At 33.2% G+C, this 24,704-nt stretch overlaps 1 protein-coding gene and 1 long non-coding RNA gene across 2 annotated transcripts in view; both read right to left on the bottom strand.

Annotated features, from left to right (window-relative positions):
* Positions 1-1,157: 1,157 nt before the first annotated feature.
* Positions 1,158-9,383, bottom strand: LOC145296734 (uncharacterized). The gene is made up of 2 exons (XR_013870014.1): positions 9,195-9,383; positions 1,158-1,463 (listed from the first exon to the last, which is right to left on the bottom strand). It is a non-coding gene; the product is annotated as an uncharacterized LOC145296734 (long non-coding RNA).
* A 7,803-nt stretch (positions 9,384-17,186) lies between these two features.
* LOC145296733 (DBH-like monooxygenase protein 1) overlaps positions 17,187-24,704 on the bottom strand; it is a 71,546-nt gene continuing 64,028 nt past the window's right edge. Inside the window, exons 13-14 of the mRNA XM_080142754.1 lie at positions 19,160-19,195; positions 17,187-17,455 (exon numbers count right to left, since the gene is read on the bottom strand). Of these exons, the coding sequence (XP_079998880.1) occupies positions 17,363-17,455; positions 19,160-19,195 (129 nt within the window). The 3' untranslated portion in view covers positions 17,187-17,362. The remainder of the gene's footprint in view (positions 17,456-19,159; positions 19,196-24,704) is intronic.

Raw genomic sequence — 24,704 nt, 5'->3', positions numbered from 1 at the left:
CAAACACATTTTTGTTATTTTAATGAGATTCAAATCCTACAGAAATTAAGCAATAATAGAAATCATCCAAATTGGCCCAATATTTCAAAGTTTTAGTGGGGACTTTTAAAAAACTGACAATATTATCAGTACCTATTTATATATATTATATTATCAGCATTGATTTAGATATATTAAATTATCAGCATTTATTTATATATATTATCAGCAGTTATTTATATATATTAAATTATCAGCAGTTATTTATATATATCAAATTATCAGCATTTATATATATTAAATTATTAGCATTTATTTATATTATATAACAGCATTTATTTATATTATATTAAAGCATTTATTTATATATATTAAGTTATCAGCATTTATTTATATATATTATATTATCAGCATTTATTTATATTATATTATCAGCATTTATTTATATTATATTATCAGCATTTATTTATATATATTAAGTTATCAGCATTTATTTATATTATATTATCAGCATTTATTTATATATATTAAGTTATCAGCATTTATTTATATTATATTATCAGCATTTATTTATATATATTAAGTTATCAGCATTTATTTATATTATATTATCAGCATTTATTTATATATATTAAGTTATCAGCATTTATTTATATTATATTATCAGCATTTATTTATATTATATTATCAGCATTTATTTATATATATTAAGTTATCAGCATTTATTTATATTATATTATCAGCATTTATTTATATATATTAAGTTATCAGCATTTATTTATATTATATTATCAGCATTTATTTATATATATTAAGTTATCAGCATTTATTTATATTATATTATCAGCATTTATTTATATTATATTATCAGCATTTATTTATATATATTAAGTTATCAGCATTTATTTATATTATATTATCAGCATTTATTTATATATATTAAGTTATCAGCATTTATTTATATTATATTATCAGCATTTATTTATATTATATTATCAGCATTTATTTATATATATTAAGTTATCAGCATTTATTTATATTATATTATCAGCATTTATTTAGGCTCTGATTTCAGTTTTCACCACAATGAGAATTCAAAAATTTTCAAGTTTTAGATGTCTGATATTTAACAGTTATTAAATAGTATATCTATGCATCGTTATGACGAAACAATTCCAGTCAGTTTGAAATATTTATGGTGATGACTATAAGGTACAGACTTGTTATATACATATCGATGTAGAAAAAAAGAATGAAACTAAAATATCAGTGATGTAAATTGAAACACAGAAAAGAAACATTTTTTGCAAATTTTTAACATCCTCGATTCCATTGAACTCTAAAATATCAAGTCAATTATTCACCAGTTAGACAAATTGTGCCAGGACTGAGAAAGATCACCATTTTATATGATCTTGTAGTTTCATTTCTACGTTTCAAGCAACCAAATAATACTGATCCATCTGTTTTGTTTGCTGGAGATTCTGTAAATATAAAACAAATGTTAAAAGACACAGTTGAAGAAATTATATTAATTTTATATATTTTTTCGGTAAACAAAATCATTTTAACATGTTGACACTTATTTTGTGATGGCAAAATGTTTTTGCCATCACAAAATAAGTTGTAAATTTGACAAAGTTATTTTTGAAAGGCTCAAATCGGAGATGGCTATGACAAGGGAATATTTTTTAATTATTTTGACTCTCGAGTATATATCAGTTAATATCTTATATGTTTTTAGATAAGATGATGTGGTTCTTGATTAACTGCGTCAGATACATACTTGAGTCAAAACAATGATAAGAATATTCTAATTATTACTATGCATCTTATGAGACGATTGGCCAATTTTTACAATTTCAGGTTCAAATGAACAGCTACAGCAGGAATTGGAATACACTCTACTAAAGCCTGATTATTACAGCTGGTACATTTAAAAAATGCAATCTGGACGTGAAGACACTTTAGAAGAAGGATATGCAATAAAATTCTGTTTTAAACTTGGCAAAAATGCCACAGAAATGTATGGAATGCTTCAGACTGCTTTTAGACCATCTTGCATCAGTTTTCCTACCACTTCTTACAAAATCTTAACTATCAAGGTTGGTTTAGCAGCAAAATGACGCAACATAATTTTGCAATTGAGAAGATGAGATGACCTGCCTTAATCAACCAGGTAAGTGAACTTTTCAGTGCATGTCTATTTTTTGCTCTGCCAGAGTTCTAAACTATGTGAGAATAAAATTCTCACAGGTTAAGGTAGATAAGTCAACTGATCAATATTTTTTTATTTTTGAAATATGTCGTTTTAAGCTAAAACAATATTACATACTTGTCATGGCGAAAATATCCCAAAATTATGAAATCATTGAGCAGAAAGCTATTTATAGATAAAAGTAACTTTTACAGAAAATTGGCTAAAATTGCATTTTTTTTTTACATTAAAAAGTAAACAGTAAGAGTCTACACGCAAGGGATATTACTCTGAAACGAATATTTTAGATCACTTGTTTATGGCTGCAATATTTGTTGTCTATAGCGATTAACTTTATTTCACTCAAAATACAATAGCAGTTGCTCTACTAGATGAATTTTCGTAACTTTGGATATATTACTATTTTCGACATGATAAGTATGTAATGTTGTTTTTGCTTAAAACATATTAAAAAAAAATCGATTTGTTGACTATCTTAATAAGCACTTTTTTGCTTTCTACCATTTTCAAATTTGATCACCGCTCAGCATATTTCAGTGGTATATGTCAGCTGCTGGGCGAACACAAGCCATGTCACAGAAATCTGGTGGGCAAAGTGCAAAAGTACCTGTTCTTCTTTATAAAAATAAAATTACTTGATAATTTTTATGTGAATTTTGGAATATGACCCTACCGTTTCATGATGGGTAGGCACATCATAAAGATTATTCTTTATTTTATTTATCATTTTTTTATAAATTAGGTTGAATTGTAAATAAACAGCTAATTTTCGAAATTAGTTTTATGTATGCACGGCCAAAAAAAAAAAAAAAATGGAGAAAAAAAACTAGTTGTTTTTTTTAAACTGATAAAAATCTATTAAAATCCATTAATCTTGAATAACTTTTTTTTCCAGGAAAAAAAAAGCCTGAATTTTATCATAATAAAAGCAGAATAAGTATGTAATATTGTTTTTGCTTAAAATAACATATTTAAAAAAATCGATTTGTTGACTATCTTAATAAGCACCTTTTGGTTTCCTACCATTTTCAAATTTTAAACTCCTCGGCCTAATGCTCTCTGAAAACAGGAGTTGGAACAATTAAATTGAGAGTATTGCCAGGACCGCTGCAAAGAAGGTAGATTCTCTCTACTGTGCTAGAAAGCTACTAACACCCGACAGTATCCTATACCTCTATAAGGCCACTATTCGCCCATGTATAGAATATTGTTGCCATATTTGGGCTGGTGCATCTGCCACTAGTTTCTCGCACCTAGACAAGGTTCAAAAGAGAGTTGCCAATCTGATAGGTCCTGAACTGTCATCTAAACTTCAGCCTCTGTCCCATCGACGAAATGTTGCATCCCTCTGACTGTTCTACAAGTACTTTAACGGTGAATGCTCTGACGAACAGCAAGTACTTGTGCCCCCTCGACATAAATACCCCGAAAAACCCAACAAGCAGCTAAATCCCACCCCTTCACAGTAGAGATCCCTAGATGAAAGAAAGCCTTCTACTCCAGTAGTTTCTTCCCAGGACAGCTAGACTTTGGAATTCCCTTCCGGGTCCCTGCTTCCCCAACTGTACTGACATGCAGAAGTTCAAGTACGTGAACCGACATCTTGCTGTCCAACTTCCTATACAGTATCCCTGATGCCTATGTCCCTGAGAGTGGCCCCATACAACAAAGTGGCAATGTGCCTTATTTGGGGTGAAAATGTAATTAAAAAAAAAAAGAATAATATAAAACTTTTTTCTACTATTTTTAATAGAATTTTAAATTTTTCTAAAAAAACACCATTCACCGCCATTTTTGTCTTGATGGGTAACACAGGTTTTTGAATCAAGCAATTTTTTAAATTTTTTGTCTAAGATTTAGGATGATTTGTTATAAGAATATGCCAAAATATTATAAGTACCTGAATTTCAAATAATTCCATCTTTTATCTCAATATATAAATGTCAGATCGCGAAATTAAAACAAATCCAAAATTTAACGTTACTTTAAAGAAACTATGGTAGCCTTTACAAGACAAAATAAATTCATTTAGTCCCAACATTTTGATGATTAAATGAGGAATAAAGGTTTAATTTTTTTCATAAACGATAACCACTTTTTTCATAACCACTAAAGTCAAGCAATGATGAGGTTGGCCAGTACCAGATGGGTGACCATTTTGGTAATGCTAGGAACTGTATGTGTTTAAAACAACACCTGCATCTAGTATCACTCTTGGTTGTCTTGTCATCAAGTGTTTCTGGACGATAGAGTGTAGCATTACAAGTGTACGTGAACATTGGCAATATTACATACCTAATGTGTTTCAATAAGTCATTTTTTTTTATTTGTGGGTCAATTTTTTAAAAGAATTACATTGATGAATAAAGAATAGAATAAGCATTCCAATGGTGTTAATTTATTTTTCTTTTATGCATTTAATGTTTTTTATGCTCCAAGTTAAAAATGAAAAAACAGTAAAAAATTATGACAGCAAAAAGGGAAACTGTTTTTTCAATGTTTACATTTCATACGTTACGTTTGGATACACATAGGCGAGCTCAAATTTGATTGATGGATATGGCTGAAATTTTACAGGCCATATAAGCATAGAAGTCAATCTCTACTGGACTTAGATTTATATTTTTACAGCCAAATTTCTTGAAATGTTGAGGTCCATAATTTAGCCCACTTTTTCTAAAGAAAAAGCTTAAATTTTGGCACTTAAAATTCTCATAACTTTTGAATTACTGATGGCATAATTCAAACGGTTATAAGCATCTTTTATATAGCTCTTTTCATGCAAGTTGATAAATTAACAATTATCTAAAAAGAAAAAAATTAACTAATGATGATAATGAGGTATGCTGTGGACGAGGGCCTCTGTGGGATGCGGGTGTCATTGGCTCCTTTTCGAGCTTGTCCAACAATTCACCACAGAGTCAATGCATTGTATTTCTTCATCTTGTAAGAAATTCTCCAGAAATAAGCAAGCTTTTTATTGGACGGTTTCTCCATCCACGGATTTGTTTTAATCAATCAGATTGCATGTTATAACTGGTTGCCGAGAATGTTCTTTGGCGCCAAATTCCCTTTTCAAATCAGAATCCAGGAAGACATAGAGTGGTACACACGCGGATTACTCACTCAAATACAAGAAGACGCAGGGTGGAACAGACTGGATTTCTCATTGGAATCGAGACAACAAAATTACTTGTTGCATCGAGACATTTTGAATGCCCAAATGTGGAGCGGAACTTTATTATTGCAATTACCAATGCCCTAATGTAGGGTGAATTTTTATTTGCACGTTTGTGCTTCAATTTGATGCCTGTCAAGACGAATTTAAGGTCTACTGTTTGACCTGCCATTGCCCGCCATTAGGTAGTTTCTACATGGACTCCTCATGTATGCCCAGCTAGCAGCTCAACTTGGAAGTCAAATCAACATCTCCAACCTGCGCATTTCTTTGTAAGCGGGAATCCTACCCAGCCCTTATCGAACATGAACTATTATTCCCTTCGGGAATGTTACCAGCCCAAAATGGCAGATAGCTGAAGATGACACATCTTTTGCAACCATGGACCTTTTTTTATTTTAATAAAATTTACGTTGAAGTTTTAAGGTGAGCTTCTTATAATTTCTGTATGGTTTTAGCTGTTAACTGCCTCCTGAGTTGGGGTCCTGAAATAACAATCATTATACTGACCTCATCTCAAACCATCCAGCCCAACTCTGGTCGGAATTAAATTTTCGACAAATTCCAAACGACATCTGAAATACCTTTAATATTATGTTATTTTCGCTTTATATTTTTTTCTTCACACTAATTTCTATCAAACTATAAATTTTTTTTCCTGGTAAATACCTCTAAGTAAAGATAAACTAAAATTTCTTTTTTTCTGATATTTTTGTTTTACGTCAATAAATTCTTTTTTCAAAAATTGAATGTATTTTTAACATTATTATTTATTATTAACATTTTCTATGAAAATAAGTGGAACAATGTGAACAATTCTTACATTTATTTAATAAATATATAATATTTGGCACTTCCACACTATTGGGACGAGATTTCGGAAATAGTAACACTGAATTTCACATGAAAACAATAGTATCTATGTATTCCTCGTATTTTAAGATGATTATATAAAAAAATTACGAAAATCGATAAGGTAGAAAATTATTTATTAGAGAAAATAAAAATAGAATTTGATGAAAACGATTGTAAGACATAGGAGAGTTCAAAAGAGAAGTAATTTTCCGTTTCGATTTAAACAAGATGGTGGTAATTTTTCACCCGCTACCATGATAATCTTTTTTTTTTTTTTTTTTTTAAATAATTCAGTAATATTTAGGTAATTCCAACTGCATAATTTGGAAGCTACCATTGTAACTTATTAGAATTGACAAAAAAAAAAAAAAATCAGTTGAAACCGCTGCTTTTATCTGAAAACTCCATTTATCGGCTGCAAATCTCGTCCCAATAGTGTAGAAGCGCTTAATATTTATTTCTTGTAATTTGTTAACTTTTATTTTTTTCTGTGAAACATTTATAAAAGTACATAAACAGTTTTTTTACCGAAATGTATGATTCTTACGCCAAACTACTTATAATAATAATAATAATAATAATAATAATAATAATAATAATACTATTGCTATTACTACTACTAATAATAATTGGTTTAAGGATGTGATAAATTCCTTCGGTTAAAATATTTGTTGGAGGATGTTTCGTAGGGGACGATCAGCTATCACCGTATAGAAAACAGCGGAAGCAATGCAACAACGATGAAATGGCTCGAGAAATATGCCGGAATGCCAGAAAGATTTTTGTTTATTTTCGTTATACTTAACTTGCATTTTATTTTTGCCGAAATCATGGAAATAAGTCGATTTAGTAATTTGGTACTAGTGCACTTATTGATCCGTCCTGAAATAATAACGTTATTATTTAAAAAGCTATTCTTAACATGGGGAGGGTATTTTGTAACTATTCTATACTTTAACCTTACAATTGAATAATAAAAAAAAAACTTCATAAAACTTTGGTGCTAATGCACTTACTGGTCCGCGCTATTTCCACGTTTAATTAAAGTTTTATGATGTTTTTTTTTTTTATTCAATTGTAAAGTTAAAGTACAGAATAGGTACAAAACACCCTCCCCCTCTCCATGTTAAGAATGGCTTTTTAAATAATAACATTTCTTCAGCACGGATCAGCAGTCAGCACTCTGCATGAGTACCCAAACTTTGGCAGGATTGCAGTTTACAGGGAAATCAAGGGACGCAACTCCTGCCAAACTAAAAAGGACGCAAACAGAATCACCGGGGGGCACCTGTTTCAATTTTTAAATTACGAATTTTAACCGAACCTACTACACGTGGAATAATATAACAAGTTTTAAGATTTCTTTTGAATAGTTCATTTCTTTCTAATTCCTTTGTTTTTTATTCGTTTTACTTCTAAATTATTTTCTTCTTTAATTTTTTGTTTTTACAATCTTTTATTATACTTTTATTCTTTACGTTTTTATTTTTTTTACCAAAATGAGAACTACTATCGTTGACCACGTTATGTCTACGACTGAAGTGGAAGAGCAGAAGTGGACCTATGAGCATTTGTATAATTTGCTGCCACCAAATAACGAGGTACACAGTTACAAACAGCGGCCTCATTGGGACTCATACCGAATAGGAGTTTCTGCAGCTCGTGTGAGAGAGATCGAATTCTCTATAAAAACGGAGCCAAAGGGAATGGTTTTGCGTGGAAGTGTCCTGTCTGTAAGAAGGGTGGTTTGCCAAGGATGGGTTCCTTCTTACAGAGAAGTCATCTGACAATAAAGCAGATTTTAGTTATTTTGCTCAGTTGGAGCATGGAGATGCCGCAGATTAAAATTAAACAGGAAGCAAGTGTGAGTAACCATACAATCGTAGATTGGATGTCATTCATAAGAGAAGTCTGTGAACAGGACATGCTGGACCATCCCATCATGTTAGGTGGGAGAGACGAACATTCGACACCTAAAGAAGTGGAGGTGGATGAGTCATATTTTTTTCCGACGAAAGTATAATAGGGGACGTGTGAGGAAGGGCGTTTGGCTTTTTGGCGCAGTGGAAAGAGGCTCGAATTTGTGCAATTTCGCAATAGTGGAAAATAGGGATCGAGATACCCTGTTTCCAATCATAAATTCATGGTGCCTGCCAGATCGACTCGCTCAAGGAATTTATGAGCACGACTGACGACACTGTCGTCCACGAAGACAACTTCGTTGATCCGTTGGACCCTTCAGTGCACACACAGACTATTGAAGGACTATGGTCACACGCCAAAAAACATATACGAAAGTTCGGGAATCGACAAAATATGTTCGGCTTGCATCTGATGGAATTTTTATGGCGAAAAAGAGAGAAGGGTGAATGTTTTCCACGAATCATCAGATGCATCCGCGAACAGTATTCGTTTTAAAAATTAACTGTTTAATAAAGTTCTATGTTCTTAAAATAATTCTATGTTCTTCAAATAATTCTTTCTTAAAATAATTCATAACTGTTTTTCGTTTTAAAAATTAACTGTTTAATAAAATTCTATGTTCTTCAAATAATTCTATGTTATTAAAATAATTCTTTCTTAAAATAATTTATAACTGTTTTATAAAGTTCTATGTTCTTCCTTTGTTAAAAAAATAACTTATTCAAACAGTTCATTTAAATTAACAAGAAAAAGAAAAATTGAAACAGGTGCCCCCCGGTGATTCTGTTTGCGTCCTTTTTAGTTTGGCAGGAGTTGCGTCCCTTGATTTCCCTGTAAACTGCAATCCTGCCAAAACTTTAATTAATCTTGGAAATACGATTTAAAAAATAGCGCGGATCAGTAAGTGCACTAGCACCAGTAATTTTAAAACAGTTTTTGATTGTAAACCGGTTATCTCCACGTTTACTTAAACATTTGTTGCTTGGTGGATACAAACATATTTTCTTTGTTAAAGTCAAAAACAAAAATAATTTTTCTTACTCTTTTGTAATTTTCGACTTAGCTTCAAAATAGGTAATTTTAAGCCGTTGTTCATACTTTCTCCATTGCTCCGTTCAAGTCATTAACAACAGAAGAAAAAAATTAAAAAATGCCAATATTCAAAAAGACGAAACACAAAGGAAGAAAATAAAAAATATAAATGTTTCATCATCACCGACCGGTGTAAGACTTGACATAGTTCCCTCTGTAAAGAAGGCCACTAATTTAGTGAAGACTTCAAATATGAAATAAAGAAAAGTTTTTAAATGTTTCTAGCAAAATTACAGATTCTATTTTCATTTTTAAAATTAGTTATTAAAAAAAAAGAAAGAACCGTGTTAAAAGTAGTAAATTGCGTTAATGCTTCACGGCATTTCGAGCTGGTCGCTTTTTGGCAGTAAAGGATCCGGTGCGCGGTGCTGCCTGCGGTGCTTGTGCAGATAGCGTCGACAGAGTGATTTTTTTTTTTAATATGTCGATTCAAGCAAAAACAATATTACGTACTTAATTGTCATATCGAAAATAGTAATATATCCCAAAATTACGAAAATTCATCAAGTAGAAAGTTATTTATAGTAAAAAGTAATTTTTACGGAAAATTGGGTAAAACTGCGCTTTTCTTAGACGTTAGACAGTAAGAGTTTACACAGGGGACATAGCTCGGAACAAATATTTTAAATTACTTGTTTATGTGTGCAGTATTTGTTATTTATAGCGTGTGCAGTCACACACACACACACACACACACACACGCGAGCGCGCGTGCGCAAATAAACGAACCTTTATTCATTTCAATTTTCCCCGCGCATTTTGCAAAAAATATGTTTTGTTAGCAACGGCACAATTTCAAATACGCCCACACACTTTTCTCAAACAACAACAACAGTAAAATGAACATATTTTTGGCGTACGTAGTTGAAAGCACCATCACGTGACACAAGTAACCAATGAGAAAATTAAGAAGATTGTCTTTTTAACGCTTTTTCAAAAACCAAAATATCAGCAGTAGCAATCGTGTTCTGGAGCCGCCCAAAATGTATAGAACAGTCATCTGAGAGATTTCAGCTTATTTCCTCTCAGCTCGCTTCGACGACACAACAAGAACGTACCGCTCATGTTCACAACATCGTTACTGCCAATACCGCCAACACCGCCATACACACGCCACGCGGACACTCAAAAATCACTTATGCACACACGCATTCATTCCGCACATCTTCTAAATTAATAACAACAAATCACTCTCTTCTCGAATTACTTTCCTCATGGGACTGTTTAAGTAAGGCGGACTTCGCCAGATAAACACAAACTTTAAATTAATCTTATTATTTTCACATAGGACTTTAACCTTCAAAACTCATTAATTCCATGGAAGACTTTCACCTAACATTTTAATCATAATGACTTCGAAAGAACTCTCACCAGTTGGACCTTTGTTTATTCACGTTATTGTTTTTGTTAAAAAATAAATGCGGTGCATTTAAATCAGAATGAGGTGTCGTTTTGTTTCATTCCTTTTTATTATTATTTTGTTTTGTGTGAGGAAATTAAATTTTACTTAAACTTCGGAACCCCTACAAATGGCAGACATTTTTTTTTTTTTACTAGAAACACAATAGCAGTTGTATTCAGTGAATTTTTGTAATTTTTGGAAATATTACTATTTTCGACATGACAATTGAATACATAATATTGTTTTTGCTTAAAACGACATATTAAAAAACAAAAAAAAACTAATTTGTTGACTCTATCTTAACAAGCACCAGGGATTCATACATAGGCTTTCGGTCAGTACGCTTACAGCAATGTGTTTTCAAACTGTTATCCAGCTTAGTTTGCATACAACACACACGGACACAATGCAGCACACACGGACACAATGCACAACATCCTCAAGTTTGAGACATATACAGTTATCGACCCTTGTTTCCAGCAATTGCATGTTTCAGCATGTAGGCCCCTTAGCAGAAAATGTCTCTCCAGAGTTTTCAGGACCTCCTATATCCCCTTGTCTCCATGTTGGGGTCATGGGGAGATGATTCAGACGAGAGTTTAGTAAACTCGAGCTCGACTAAATATTTGCAGAAGAGTGTCACCTGTCTGTAAAGTCTAGGGTATTTGTTGGCTACTTAATGTGTAGTTTAGCCCCTCAGAGAGTCTGCGGGAGTGCAGATTATGTTCTGCAGAAGGCTTCTGTAGAATTTTGTCAGAATCTCATTTCGGGGTAACCTTTCCTGCATTGGAATTAGTTTTATCAATTAAAACCTTTTTATATCTTATTGAGTATTTTAGCATATTACATTGCCTTTTTTTGTACTGTTTTTATAGCTCAAATTATTTGCTTCAGAATTACTATTTTGGGAAGATTTTGTGAGAGTGAGGTAAGGTCCCCAACATTGAAATTGGAAGGTTCAGAGCTCTCTTCAACTTTAGAGCTGTATTTTCCCTACTTGGTTTCATAAATATGTTCATCCTTCACTCATATTTGGGATAAATCTCACTGAGCTGTTGTGAATTCGCGACATAGTTCAGACATTCCAGCTCAGTCTGTCAATTAAAATTCACAATTAGTTTATCCATAAATTAATGATTTTCAACTCCATAATCGTGTTTTTAAACTTTTCTCCTTTGAAGTAGAATTAGAAAAATTAAGCTTATCTTAAAATTAAATTTTTTCAAAGAAGTTTTTTCTTTTCTTGTTGGGAAAGTTTGAAAATTTTATTTTTAGCATTATCAACTATCAAATGGTGCCAGAAAACAGGGTGTGGTTCGGCTCTTTTTCTTGCCTTTGTGAAGTAGAATGTCTACACTTCTTGACCTGGTGTGGCTGGTAGTGGCGCTGGAATCATTTGCCTCCTCCTCCTCCTCCTCCTCATCATCATCTTCATCATCATCATCATCATCATCATCGCTACTACCCTGTTACCTTTCTTGCCTTGTCAGGAGTGAGGGAGATGATGGAGGAAGGTTTCTTTGCTCAGTTTACTTTAGTTTGAGTTTAGAAGGTCTCAGGAGAGGAGCGCAAGCCTTTTCTAGTCTCACACAAAAACATGCGTTCACATCTCAAGCCATATTACTTGTCATATACATACGCGCACACAAACATACATGCCCATGTCCACACACGTACATATATTCACGTTCGCGTACATACACTCACATTCACGTGTATACACACACACGCTAACGTACACACATGTACTCACATACATGCAAGCATGAACAACATCACTTCCCCTTTCAAAGGAAATACACACATGCACAAAAGACCACCGGAAACACCTATAAAAGCAAGAGACAAGCTGTTTCCAGCCCTTTTCCAACTCGCTTTCCGAGGTGAGTGCTTGGTGCACTAGCCGCCGCCGTTTCGGCAGGCACGCACGTGCGTGCCTCATGCCACTTTCTACTATGTGGGACAAAAAGCCAACAGACAGTACGTGCACTTTATACGCTTTCTCTCTCCATGAACTGGATTGACATTCTCACTCTTTCTCTCTCTGTCTACTACTTGTGCCAGAGAACACCACCGCATAGCTGACTGCTGATGGTGCACAGTTTAACTGATGTCAACCCTCTATCTTTTTCTTTGTCTACACGCTGGACTATCATTCCCATTTTCCACTACATCACTCACTTCTCTTCGCACGTGCGAACAAACGATAGTGACCTGAACATGAGATGAACACACATTTCCTTTTTCCTTCTATACTACCAATCCCGCAACAAACGATGGTTACACCCACGCGGACATGAACACATGTTATATCTAAAACATTAATTCTTTCAACAGTAAATAAACGACACGTTTATCTATTCCAGCAATTGAGTCTTTGTTTCCTTCATTCCATTCGTTTCATTATTTTTCTTTTGTAACGGGATTAGGATTTATATATCCTAGTCCTCTACAGAGGACATAAGCTGATCGTTTTCCATCCCAAAAAGGTTTTTGACGTTAACCATAACATCCCAGGTTTTTCTCCTTTAAAGGAAGACATTTCAATTTTATTCCCAGTTAATCACAAGGCAATGCGGCCTTACCAACTTGGAAACTATAAGTCTCAAAAAAGAACCAACGAAGAAACTAGGATAATTTTTTGTAAGAGACAGAAATTAAGTGAGCCAGCCTGTCAGACAAGAAGACGAGCAGATTATGGGCAAGTGTTCTCTAGGAAAAGAACTTAAGGGAAGAGACTGTCTTCGAAGATAATACAATCGAAATTCTTTTCATTAGAAAAACATTTTATTTAAAAAAAAAAAGTAAACATTAGAAGCAGAAGGTTCTAGAAGATTCAGAGAGTGCCTCTCCAAATAAAACGAAAGAAAGGAAACATTTTTAATATCAAGTAAGACTGTTTTTTCTATTTTTAAAGGAACAACAAATATTTCCCCGTTTTAATTTGTTACTGTCGTTTGGACGATAATTTTAACTTTGTTGTTTCAGTCGATATATTTAATTCTAGAATAGTCTTTCAATTAGAGACCCAAATTTACATAGAACAACAGAACAACTGGAGGGATTCGAGACAAAAGGGAAACAGATAAGAAACTAGTCTGTTTACTGAACAAACCTCTGTATGGCCTGAAACAATCAGGCCGAAACTGGAATCAAACCCTGCACAGCTACTTCAGCAGACACGGCTTTATCATAAATCAGGTGGACTATTGCGTCTATATGCGACACAACGGCAAAGAAAAAATTATCATCGTCTCGTGGGTTGATGATTTAATCATTGCTGCCGATAACATTAACTCACTAAACGACACCAAACAGATGTTAACATCGAAATTTAAAATCAAAGATCTTGGAAAGCTACACCATTTCCTTGGAATAGACTTCAATATAATCAAAGGTTATATTCAGATGGACCAAGAAAAATATGTGACAAAAATACTGGAAAGGTTTGACATGTTCGATTGCAAACCTAGGACGACCCCATGCGAGCAAAAACTGGATCTAGCTGGCGAAGAGGATGACATGGTTGACCTCAGGAAATACTGCGAGGTCGTCAGGAGTCTCATTTACCTGATAATCTGCACCTTACTAGACCTATGCTATATTGTTGGGAAATTGTCGCAATATTTGTCCAAGCCATGAGAAAAGCATTGGATGGCAGTACTGAGATATGTAAAGGGTATGACGCAACACCAACTGCACTACGCGAAAACAAATCAACCAATCCATCTAATCGCATACAGTGACACTGATTGGGCATCTGATCAACGAGACAGATGCAGTACATTCAGATATTGCTTTAGCCTAACCGAGGATGGGCCACCTATTTCCTGGAAGTCAAAAAGGCAACCTGAGGTTGCTCTATCCACATGTGATGCTGAGTATGTAGCACTGGCAAAAGCCACTCAAGGGAAGCTATACCTTGTGCAACTATTCAAGGAAATGGATCCACACTGAGAACACGTCTCCATCAAAATATTCGGAGACAGTCAAAGCACTATAGCAATTTCTAAGGACCCCATTCAGCGGCAGAGATGTAAACACATCGACATTAAGTACCATTTTATCAGAGAATCTCTGAATAATAACAAAATACAAATAATTTACTGTCCCACAGCAGATATGATTGCCGACATCATGACAAAACCTCCAACCCGGATGAAGCTGGACAAGTTTAAACAAATTTTATTTGGACCCTAAACTGAGACTTATCTGCTCTCACATATCTTTGTTTTTGTAAAGAAAAAAACAAAAAAAAACAAAAAACAAAACAAAATAATATGCTGAGAGCAAATGAGAGTGTTGAAAGTAAGTACGATAACCCTTATCATGGACCCTTTTATGATTACCTCCTTTTTATGTTGTAATCCTATAATCCCCTTTTACTACCCGCTCCCTCTTCCTGTCCCAAAATAAAATATACTTCTCTTTATACCTGTTACATGTGTGTTCGTGTCCTCCTTCAAATTTTTGTTCCAGTTTCTTTTCTCTGAAATGCAACTCACAACACTTACCATGAGGAGGTTGGGTGCTCAACAACAACAACAACAACAACAACAACCACCACCACCGTACTTTATTGTTTTTACGAGGGGGGGCTGTTTGATTGTGGATCATTTTTTTTAAAAGACAAATCTTTACCTTAGATCCACGTACACACCATCTTTTGAAATGACAACTTTTACAGGTTTCCACTATGCTGATTCAGAAAATCTCATTTATTTCTGGCGGATACAAATAGTTTTGAACAAATCTAATTATATCCAACCGACATTTCCATGCTCAAATTTCTTTGTTGGTTTATAGTATTTGTGCATTAAGATCCTGATAGCAATTATCAAAGTTAAATTTGCGGAAAATACTTGGAAAGTCACCCCCACTACCAAAATGGGGTGTCTATTCCGAAAGTCATTTGTAACATGGGGATGTTGCCGGTGACAATTATGAAAGCCATTCTTAACATGCAGAGGTTGAGGGTATCTATTCCAAAAGCAGTTATTAACAACAACAACAACAACAACAACAACAACAACAACAACAACTGTACTTTAATTTTTCTACGAGAAGAGAGGAACATGCTTCCCCCGGGCAACGCTGGTTAACAGGTCCTGCTAGTGATACATATTTATTTAACTATTAATAAAACCAAAACGATCGGTTACTCCCACAAATCAATTTTTACATTTGCTCATAATACATGTTTTATTTTTAATAATCTGACCCCTTACTCACAAACAAAAGCAACTCATTATTTAGAAATTAAACAAAAGCGAAATCAAAAATATAGGACAGAATCTATAATTATATCAGAATCGGGAAAATATTGAAATTGTCTTATCACTAATACATAGCTATACTAGTAGGGAGACCCAGACTTGCCCGGGATCGAATAAGAATCAACAAATGTTTCACACTCCCATATTTTATTGTTATTGAAATTATTGAAATCGTCTATTTTTCAATCAATTAATTGACCGCTCTAATTGAGAACCCACCATGGTTCACTGGGAGGAAGCTTCACATACCTCTTCACAGTTATGTAGTCCACAATTCATTGTAATTTACAAAGCATTGTAGAGAACCTGTGATATAAGGCGGTGTAAGGTATTAATTTTAGTAAAAATCGCTTGTTGCTTTTTTCATCAAATTTTCTCGATTATCGATTGTCAATACTTATCAAAGACATTCCGATACAAAATCTATCTGTGAACACTGCCAGGCACATAAAGTTCATTTGTGTGAAATTTAAAAAAAAATCGATTCATCTGTTTAAGAATCCATATGGTTGCATCTGCCGCTTGTCTCTCGCTCCTGGACGGGGTTCAAAAAAGAGTCGCCAACCTGATAGGTCCTGAACTATCATCTAGGCTTCAGCCTCTGTCCCATCGACGAGATGCTGCATCCCTCTGTCTGTTTTACAAATACTTTAATGGTGAATGCTCTGACGAACTGCAAACACTTGTACCTCCCGACGTAACCACCCCTGGCAAACCCGACAAGCTACTAAGTCTCATCCCTTTACAGTAGAGATCCCTAGGTGCAAGAAAGCCTTTTACTCCAATAGTTTCTTCCCCAGAACTGCGGGTCTTTGGAACTTTTTTTCGGGATTCTGCTTTCCCAACTGCACTGATATGCAGAAGTTCAAGTGTAATGTTAACAAATATCTTTCTACTCATCTCCCTTCATAATGACCCTGCTAATTAAGTCCCTGATAGTAGCACCCTGCTTCAAAGTGGCACTGTGTCTTGTTTGGGGTGAAAATTGAAAAAAAAAAAAAATAAAATATGGAACGAACTTACATTACACATAAAATACATTTGTGTGAAATTAAAATAAAAATCGATCCATCTGTTTAAGAATCCATATGAAACGAACTCATACTCACACCGACACAACCCACACACACACACAAAGTTCCTTTTATATAATAGTAAGGGATATGTGTGTGTGTGTTTGTATTTGTATGAATGAAGATTATCCGTGGTAGAGAGAGATAGACAGATAGATAAATAGAGAGAGCATTTATATTGAGTACAGAGTCAAGGAAATATCATAACGTTTATTTTCCTAATTTGTTGAATACAGGGTTTTTTTAAGAAGATAAATTTCCGTTTTCATTTCATTCTTTTGTCATTATGGTCATTAAATTTCTCATTTCACACTTGTCCATGGATGCAACATATTCAGTTGTAACAATTGAAATCTCAAGTAATCATCAAATCATCAAATACAGCAGAACACCTCCAAGGAATGCACTTCTCACAGAAAGATTCAACATATTCAATGCACTGATTCCTGCTTTTGATGCCTACAAGCAGATAAGAAGAATTAAGATCATTTTGAAAATAACAATCATGATATATATATATATATATATATATATATATATATATATATATATATATATATATATATATATATATTATTTTTTAAGTAAAATGATTGATAATTTATAATTAAAATTAAAAATTAAAAATCAATTTCATAAAGAAGAACAAACAAAATCAATAAATTGTACGATCGTTTCAGAAACGATGTTTTATCGTGATAGACAATGAGTCTTGGACAATAATTTTATCATATAGTTTTTGAAAACAAGGGCTCCTCATTAGCAAAAATATTGGGTGGTGGGGTTTTATCTAAAGACATGCTAGGTGGGATGCTAGGTTTATTTTGTTTGTTCTTCCTGATGAAATCGATTTTTAATTTTTAATTTTAATTATAAATTATCAATCATCTTACTTCATATTAAAATAGCTCCAGGATATACATGCCTATCGAGCTTATTATATATCTACATTACAACGAGCACTGTTTTCTTTTAATTGTATTATTAAATGCACTAATACATTAAAATATACTCTGCTCTTTAGACTCTTGTTCTAATCCCCAAAGTATATATATATATATATATATATATATATATATATATATATATATATATATATATATATATATATATATAGATAGATAGATAGATAGATAGATAAATGGATAGATGGATAGATAGATAGATATTCTTAACTAAAACGTGATTGTAAAAGATATCTCATATTACTACATGTGCATTATTTCTGTTCAGGATAGAACTTTTGTCTTAAGAATTCGTTTTTACATGACTATAATCTTATTATCTCATGTAATAAATGTCACATTCTATAATTATAATCACGAAATAAAGCAGCTGCTTCAAACGAATATAGGGCAATCGCAATCCAAGGGGGAAATCCATACCTTCTCAATTGAAATATAGAACAGAACTGGTAATTGTATTGGACAGAAAACATAGTAGAATCGCCCTATCACGAATAAATAATGATACTAAAATTTCTTTGGAAGTTTTAGTATGTTTTTATGCATGTGTGTTGTATAAATTCTTCCATCTGTCTCCCTCACTCTATCTCAGTTACATTTTATCATTTTATCATTTCCTTCTATTCTGTTTATCAATTCCGCTTGCTTATGCAAGGATTGGCGTCAACAAATATTATTAACCGATTCCGAATACCTTTGTTACATTTCAGAATTTATTTCGTTTGCTAATTCCTTGTAAAGTATTCCGTCCATTGGCCATTGACTGATGTCTTCAAAATATTCATAACACAATTGCGTTTCACTAATTCTTTAACTAAAAAGATTTGCCTTTTTATGCTATCGTTTCACATTTTTCATTCTCCATCAATAAACACATCACTAAATTAGGTATTTAAAAAAAAAAAAATTTCATTATCTTTTTTTTTGCTAACGGAACACCGTTCATTAAGACCTAAAAGTTACTTGAAGACAAAGGTTAATAAGTTTGTCAAGTGGATAGCAAAACAAACATCTTGAAGACAAACAGACAATTCTTGGAAATAAACTCTGATCGTGGAAGTTCAATTTGTTTTTTTTTTGATTCAGAGCTTAAGAAATCAAAATTATTTAGTGTGCTTTGGCTTTTAGTAAATTGTTATAAATGAATTTCAATAATTATTTGAAAAATAAAATTTATGAAGAAAACAGGTCAACTTACATCAGTTGTGGTGATTGGTGAATTAGTCGTTTGAGGCTGAAAATAAAATGCTCATTTAAATAACTAATAATAGTAATTTCATGCAGTTACTCAACGATATCACTGCACTGTTTGACAAAAAGATAGTATTCAACATTGCTATTCCTAGTGATTACAATGGGGTTGAACAGATTGATTATTTTGAACTGAATAAAATTAGTGACAAATGTTGCAGCAGCCATAATCTGAGCCTGTGGCTCAATCTCAAAAGAAATAAAGTTATTTGAAGGAAATTGTAGTAAGGATAACGAACTAATACTCAGTGAAAAAGCCCTCTTTCTGAAATATTAAGAACGTGATTTAGACTACAAAATTTTATCCCTAAATTAGTATCTAATAATAGTCATAGTAAAGAAACATTATTAAAGAAAAAATATTAAAGAAGAAAAATTATTAATGTGAAAATATTGCTGAAGAAGAATAGTTATTAATTAGGCATGGAATATGTGTCTACATTAAAAATTGCTTTCCGTGTGGTAGGGATATCTCCGGAGAAGACCCTAATTTATCTTATATGTGCTTCCAGGTTGCACTTGCTTACACCACTGCATTTATATTTGCCCTCTATCGCCGTCACAACAGTGAAGTTACTATTTATCTGAGAAAATTGACAATGTGGAATGGCTAGCTCACTCAAACAAGACAGATGCCGAGGGGAGGTTCTGTCAGGATTTATCCATTGCCTATAACCTCACTCAGATTGTTCACGAACCCACCTATGTGCCCGATACTTCCGGTCAGTATGTAAGCCTTCTAGACCTTTTTCTCACAACTTCCCCTGAGCTATGTTCATGTTCCATTCTATCTCCTCTGGGATCTTCCGACCACTTGGTTGTATCAAATAAGATAAAAATGAAATGTAATAAGTCTTCAGACGGACCTCTCCACTGTACAGTATATCAATACTCTATGGCTGACTGGGATAGCTTCCGTACATTTATATCTGATCTCCCTCTGCATTCCATGTTTAAAAAGGATGTGTCCTCTATAGTATCAGACCTGACTGAATGGTTAATTGCAGGTATAGACCGATTCATACTATCAAAAAAATTCCGACAAAAACCTAACAGCCAGCCATGGTTTTCCCCAGAATGTTCTGCTGCCATCGTGCACAGACATCTCTTTTTCCATAACTACCAGCGTAATAGATGTACTGAGACTAAAGCTGGTTTCAGGACTGCCAGCAACCACTGTAAAAGAGTGATAAAAAATGCAAGAGAGTTATATGCTCAGTCCATTAAATCCAAAGTAGCTAAGCAGTGGCTTGATTCCCACCAGTTTTGGCAAATAGCAAACAGGATCTTGAACAGAAGCGTGCGTTCTATCCTAACCATCATCAATGGACCTGAGGTCATCTCGTCAGCATCAGACAAAGCCAAACTATTTGCCAAGAACTTTGCAGCTAATTCTACCCTATGCCACGAAGGCCATCAACTTCCCGTATTTTCTCCTATAACAGACAACATGCTATGTGACATACAAATATCTGTGCATGATGTCGCCAAGCTAATCAAGAACCTTGATTCCATTAAAGCAATTGGCTCTGACGGCATCCCAATTATAGTGTTGAAAAAGCTTCAACCAGAACTTGCCCCAATACTTACAAAATTGTTTAAGCAGTGTTTTAAGGGAAAATCTCATCAGTATGCCCTGTATTTAAGAATTTAGGTGATAGGTTATCTCCCTCTCAGTACAGACCAATAAGTCTCCTGTGTGTCATGAGTAAGTTGCTGGAATCCATATTAAATAAAGAAGTAGTCAATCACCTCAGCAGAAATAACCTTCTTAGTGATATGCAATATGTTTTCCATTCTGCTAGATCTACAGCAGATGTACTAATGGTTATATCTCATAGGATTAGCGAATCTCTCGATAAAGGTTTCCTTCCTAGAGCAATTGCTCTTGACATATCAAAGGCCTTCAATAAGGTATGGCATAAAGCCCTACTTTACAAGATTTCCAGCTACAGTATAACTGGGAATGTTTTTTCAATTATTAAATAATTTCTCTCCGGTAGGTTCATAAGAGTAGTAGTTGATGAGCAGAAATTAGAGGCCCACAGTATTAATGCTGGTGTTTCTCACGGGTCCCTCCTGGGCTCAACTCTCTTCCTGATCTACATCAATGATCTCCCAAAACACATACTTAAATCATTCATTGACATTTATGCTGATGATACGACTATCTATGGTAACACATCAAAGGCCGTAAATGACAAAGTTTCTCTGATTGCGTAGTACAATGGGGTGGCTGGTTACTTTTAATGCATCTAAAACAAAGCTTTACATCATCAACATTCTGATCCCCATCTGGCATCAATTGAAATGGATGGCTCTCATCTTGGGGAGGCTCCATGTTTTGACAAGGTTCTGGAATTGACCTTTCATCCTGATCTGAAATGGAACACGTACATCAAGTCTGTTGCCAAGGTCGCTGGAAAAATGGTGGGATCCTTCTACCACTCCAATAGATATCTCATTGCTGGTGTAATTCTCTATCTATATAAAAGCCAAGTACGTCCAAGGATGGAGTACTGCTGTCACATCTGGACAGGAGCTGTTAAAAACAGCCTATCCTGCCTTGACAGAGTACAAAATAGACTTCATAGCTTAGTGGGGGATACCCTTTTCTCTTCCCTGCAACCTCTTCCCCACAGAAGAGATGTTGCGAGCCTGTCTTTGTTTTAGCGTTATTTCCATAGCAAGTGCTCGTCTAACCTCCAATTTATGGTCCCCCCTAGCCAATCTCTCACGAAAAACACCCGTCTAGCTGAAACCACTGTCAATAATTTTCCCCACTCGTTATCTGTGCTTAAATCAAAACGTAGATTCCATAAACAAAGCTTCTTCCTTAGAAATGCATGCCCGTGGAATTCTCTTCTGTTTCCCTGTTCTACAGCTTAGATGTCTTCAAGTCCAACATAAACAAATTCCTGATAAACCGCCCCCTTAAGTAAGACACTTTATCAAATCATTACTAACGATTACTACGATATTATCCCATTGATTACTATACACATTATAACACTTATCCGCGAGTGGCCTCCAGGCCTTGATAAATGGTCAGTTCCATGTAAAAAATAAATTAATTAAAAAAGAAAAGTTATTGAAGAAAAATTATTTAAGAAGAAAAATTGTTAAAGAAGAAAAGTTATTTAAGAAAACATTTTATAGGAGAAAAATTATTAAAGAAGAAGACAAATAATTTAAGAAGAAAAATTATTAAGGAAGAAGAAAAATTATTAAGGATGAAGAAAAATTATCAAAGAAGAAAGATTGTTAAAGAGGAAGAAAAATTCTTTAAGAGGAAGAATTATTAAGGAAGAAGAGAAACTTTTAAAGAAGAAAGTAAATTATTAAAGAAGAAAAATAATTTAAGAAGAAGAATTATTTAAGAAGAAACCTTGTTAAATAAGAAAAATTATAATAAAAGAATAATAATTATTAAAAAAAAGGAAAATTATTAAAGAAGTAAAAAATTATTAAAGAAGAAAAATTATTGAGAAGAAAAATTATTAAAAAAGAAGAAAAATTATTAGAGAAGAAATATAATTGAAGAAAAAAATTTTTAAATAAGAAAAATTATTAAGGAAGAAGCAAAATTATTTAACAAATAAAATTATTTAGGGAGAAAAATTATTAAAGAAGAACAAAAATTGTTAAGGAAAAGTAAAAATTATTAAAGAAAAAAGGAAATTATTAAAGAAGGAGAAAGATTATTTAAGAAGAAAAATTAATAAAATAGAAAAATTAATAAAATAGAAAAATCAATAAAATAGAAAAATTAATAAAAAAAGGAAAAATTTCTAAAGAAGAGGAAAAATTATTTAAGAAGGAGAAAAATTGTTAAGGAAGAAGAAATATTATTAAAGAATAAGAAAAATTATTTAAGAAAAAAAAAATAATATAACCAAACTGACAATGGAACTCAATTTTCCTATTTTGAATTTATTTTTGTTATTTAATAATTAATATTTTCCTAAAATGATCAATATTTTCTACAAGTTTTTTTTATTTTAATTATATGAAAATATTTTTTAAAATGTGTTACATGGGCATGTTGCATCTAAAAGAATGTGTAATCACTGTCTATTTTCAGATAAAGCAATCTAAACCTTAAGTAATGAATTATTGTAGAACGAAAACGAATACCTTAGGCACGGCACAAAAGGGAAGGAGGGAGTAAGTATTTTTGACGAAGTCTCTCTTTAAAAATCTACCAAAAATCAATTAATTATTCAATCTATACGAAATTTTCACCGATTATTAAGTAAAGAACGAACTTTATAATGATGTACTTTTTTTTACATAATCGATATATATATATATATATATATATATATATATATATATATATATATATCGATTATGTAAATTATTATCCCAATAAAATAATCTATATATATAAAAGCGAAAATGTATGTATGTATGTGTGTATGTTTGTGTGTTTGCTAAAAACTTTCAACAGACTGAATAAAAATTCACAAACTTCATCTCATATGAAAGCCCCATCCTTCGCCCGACAAATACCGAAAAATTGGCCAAAAACGTTAATTTTTTCACCCTGAAATCAACACTTTTCTACAGTGGGGGGGGGGAGGTCAGCAAAAACCGTCCTCTTATGACGAGATCTGTTCTACGCATGCATCAGACGGCGTCATAACCTGATTTAGTTTAAATATTTGGAGAACTTACACAGTTTCATGTACGTCGTGTTAGCTCAGTTTGCTGGAGCGTTGGGTCATTATCTAAACGTTTTGGGTTCGAATCTTAGTGTGAGATGTCTTTTTTTTCGATTTTTTAAATTTTAATATTGAAGCAAGATTATTTAAGCCATTTTTCACGTAACGTTCGTTTTTCTGGGTTTTTTTTACATCGCTTATTCTTAGGTTTTTATTAACACCCCCGACCGACCACACACACCCAAAAACACCCGGGTACCCACCGATTTTAAAAATGTTAATATTGAAACAGGCTTATTCAAGCCATTTTTCACGTGTTTTTTTTTTTTTTGGTTTTTATTTTTTCAGAAGTTTTAACGTTCGCTTTTCTGTTTTCTTTTTTGTTTTTGTTTTGCAGATTTTTACATTTAACATCGTTCGTTTGCCTTACGTTAGTTGTTTTTGTGTTTTTTGTTTTGATTATCCTCCCTCCCCCCCACCCCCCAGGTACCCCTTCCCCACCGCTTTATTTTTCAGATAAGTTTTAACGTTCGTTTTTCTGCTTTCTTTTTTTACTTAGCTTATTCTTAGGTTTTCATTAACACTCCCCAACCCCGCCCGACCACACACACACACCTCCAAACACTCGGGCAACGCCGGGTACCCACCCGCTAGTTTATTATAAAACCCGATTACAGAAAATGATTTTCACATATTGAAGGAACGATGTGGGATAAGTATTATTCAAGAGCAGACTCCACTTTCCAGGATTGACAACAAAGAATAATCCAGTTAAGCGTTAAGATAGGTGATGTTGATCTCTACACCATTGTTGCGTTACATGAG

This window comes from Euprymna scolopes, chromosome 17, assembly GCF_053919585.1.
Source record: "Euprymna scolopes isolate OS-2025 chromosome 17, ASM5391958v1, whole genome shotgun sequence".
Taxonomy (NCBI): Eukaryota; Metazoa; Mollusca; class Cephalopoda; order Sepiida; family Sepiolidae; genus Euprymna; species Euprymna scolopes.
Note: the sequence above shows the minus strand (reverse complement) of the source record. Positions and strands in the feature narration are given on the sequence as shown.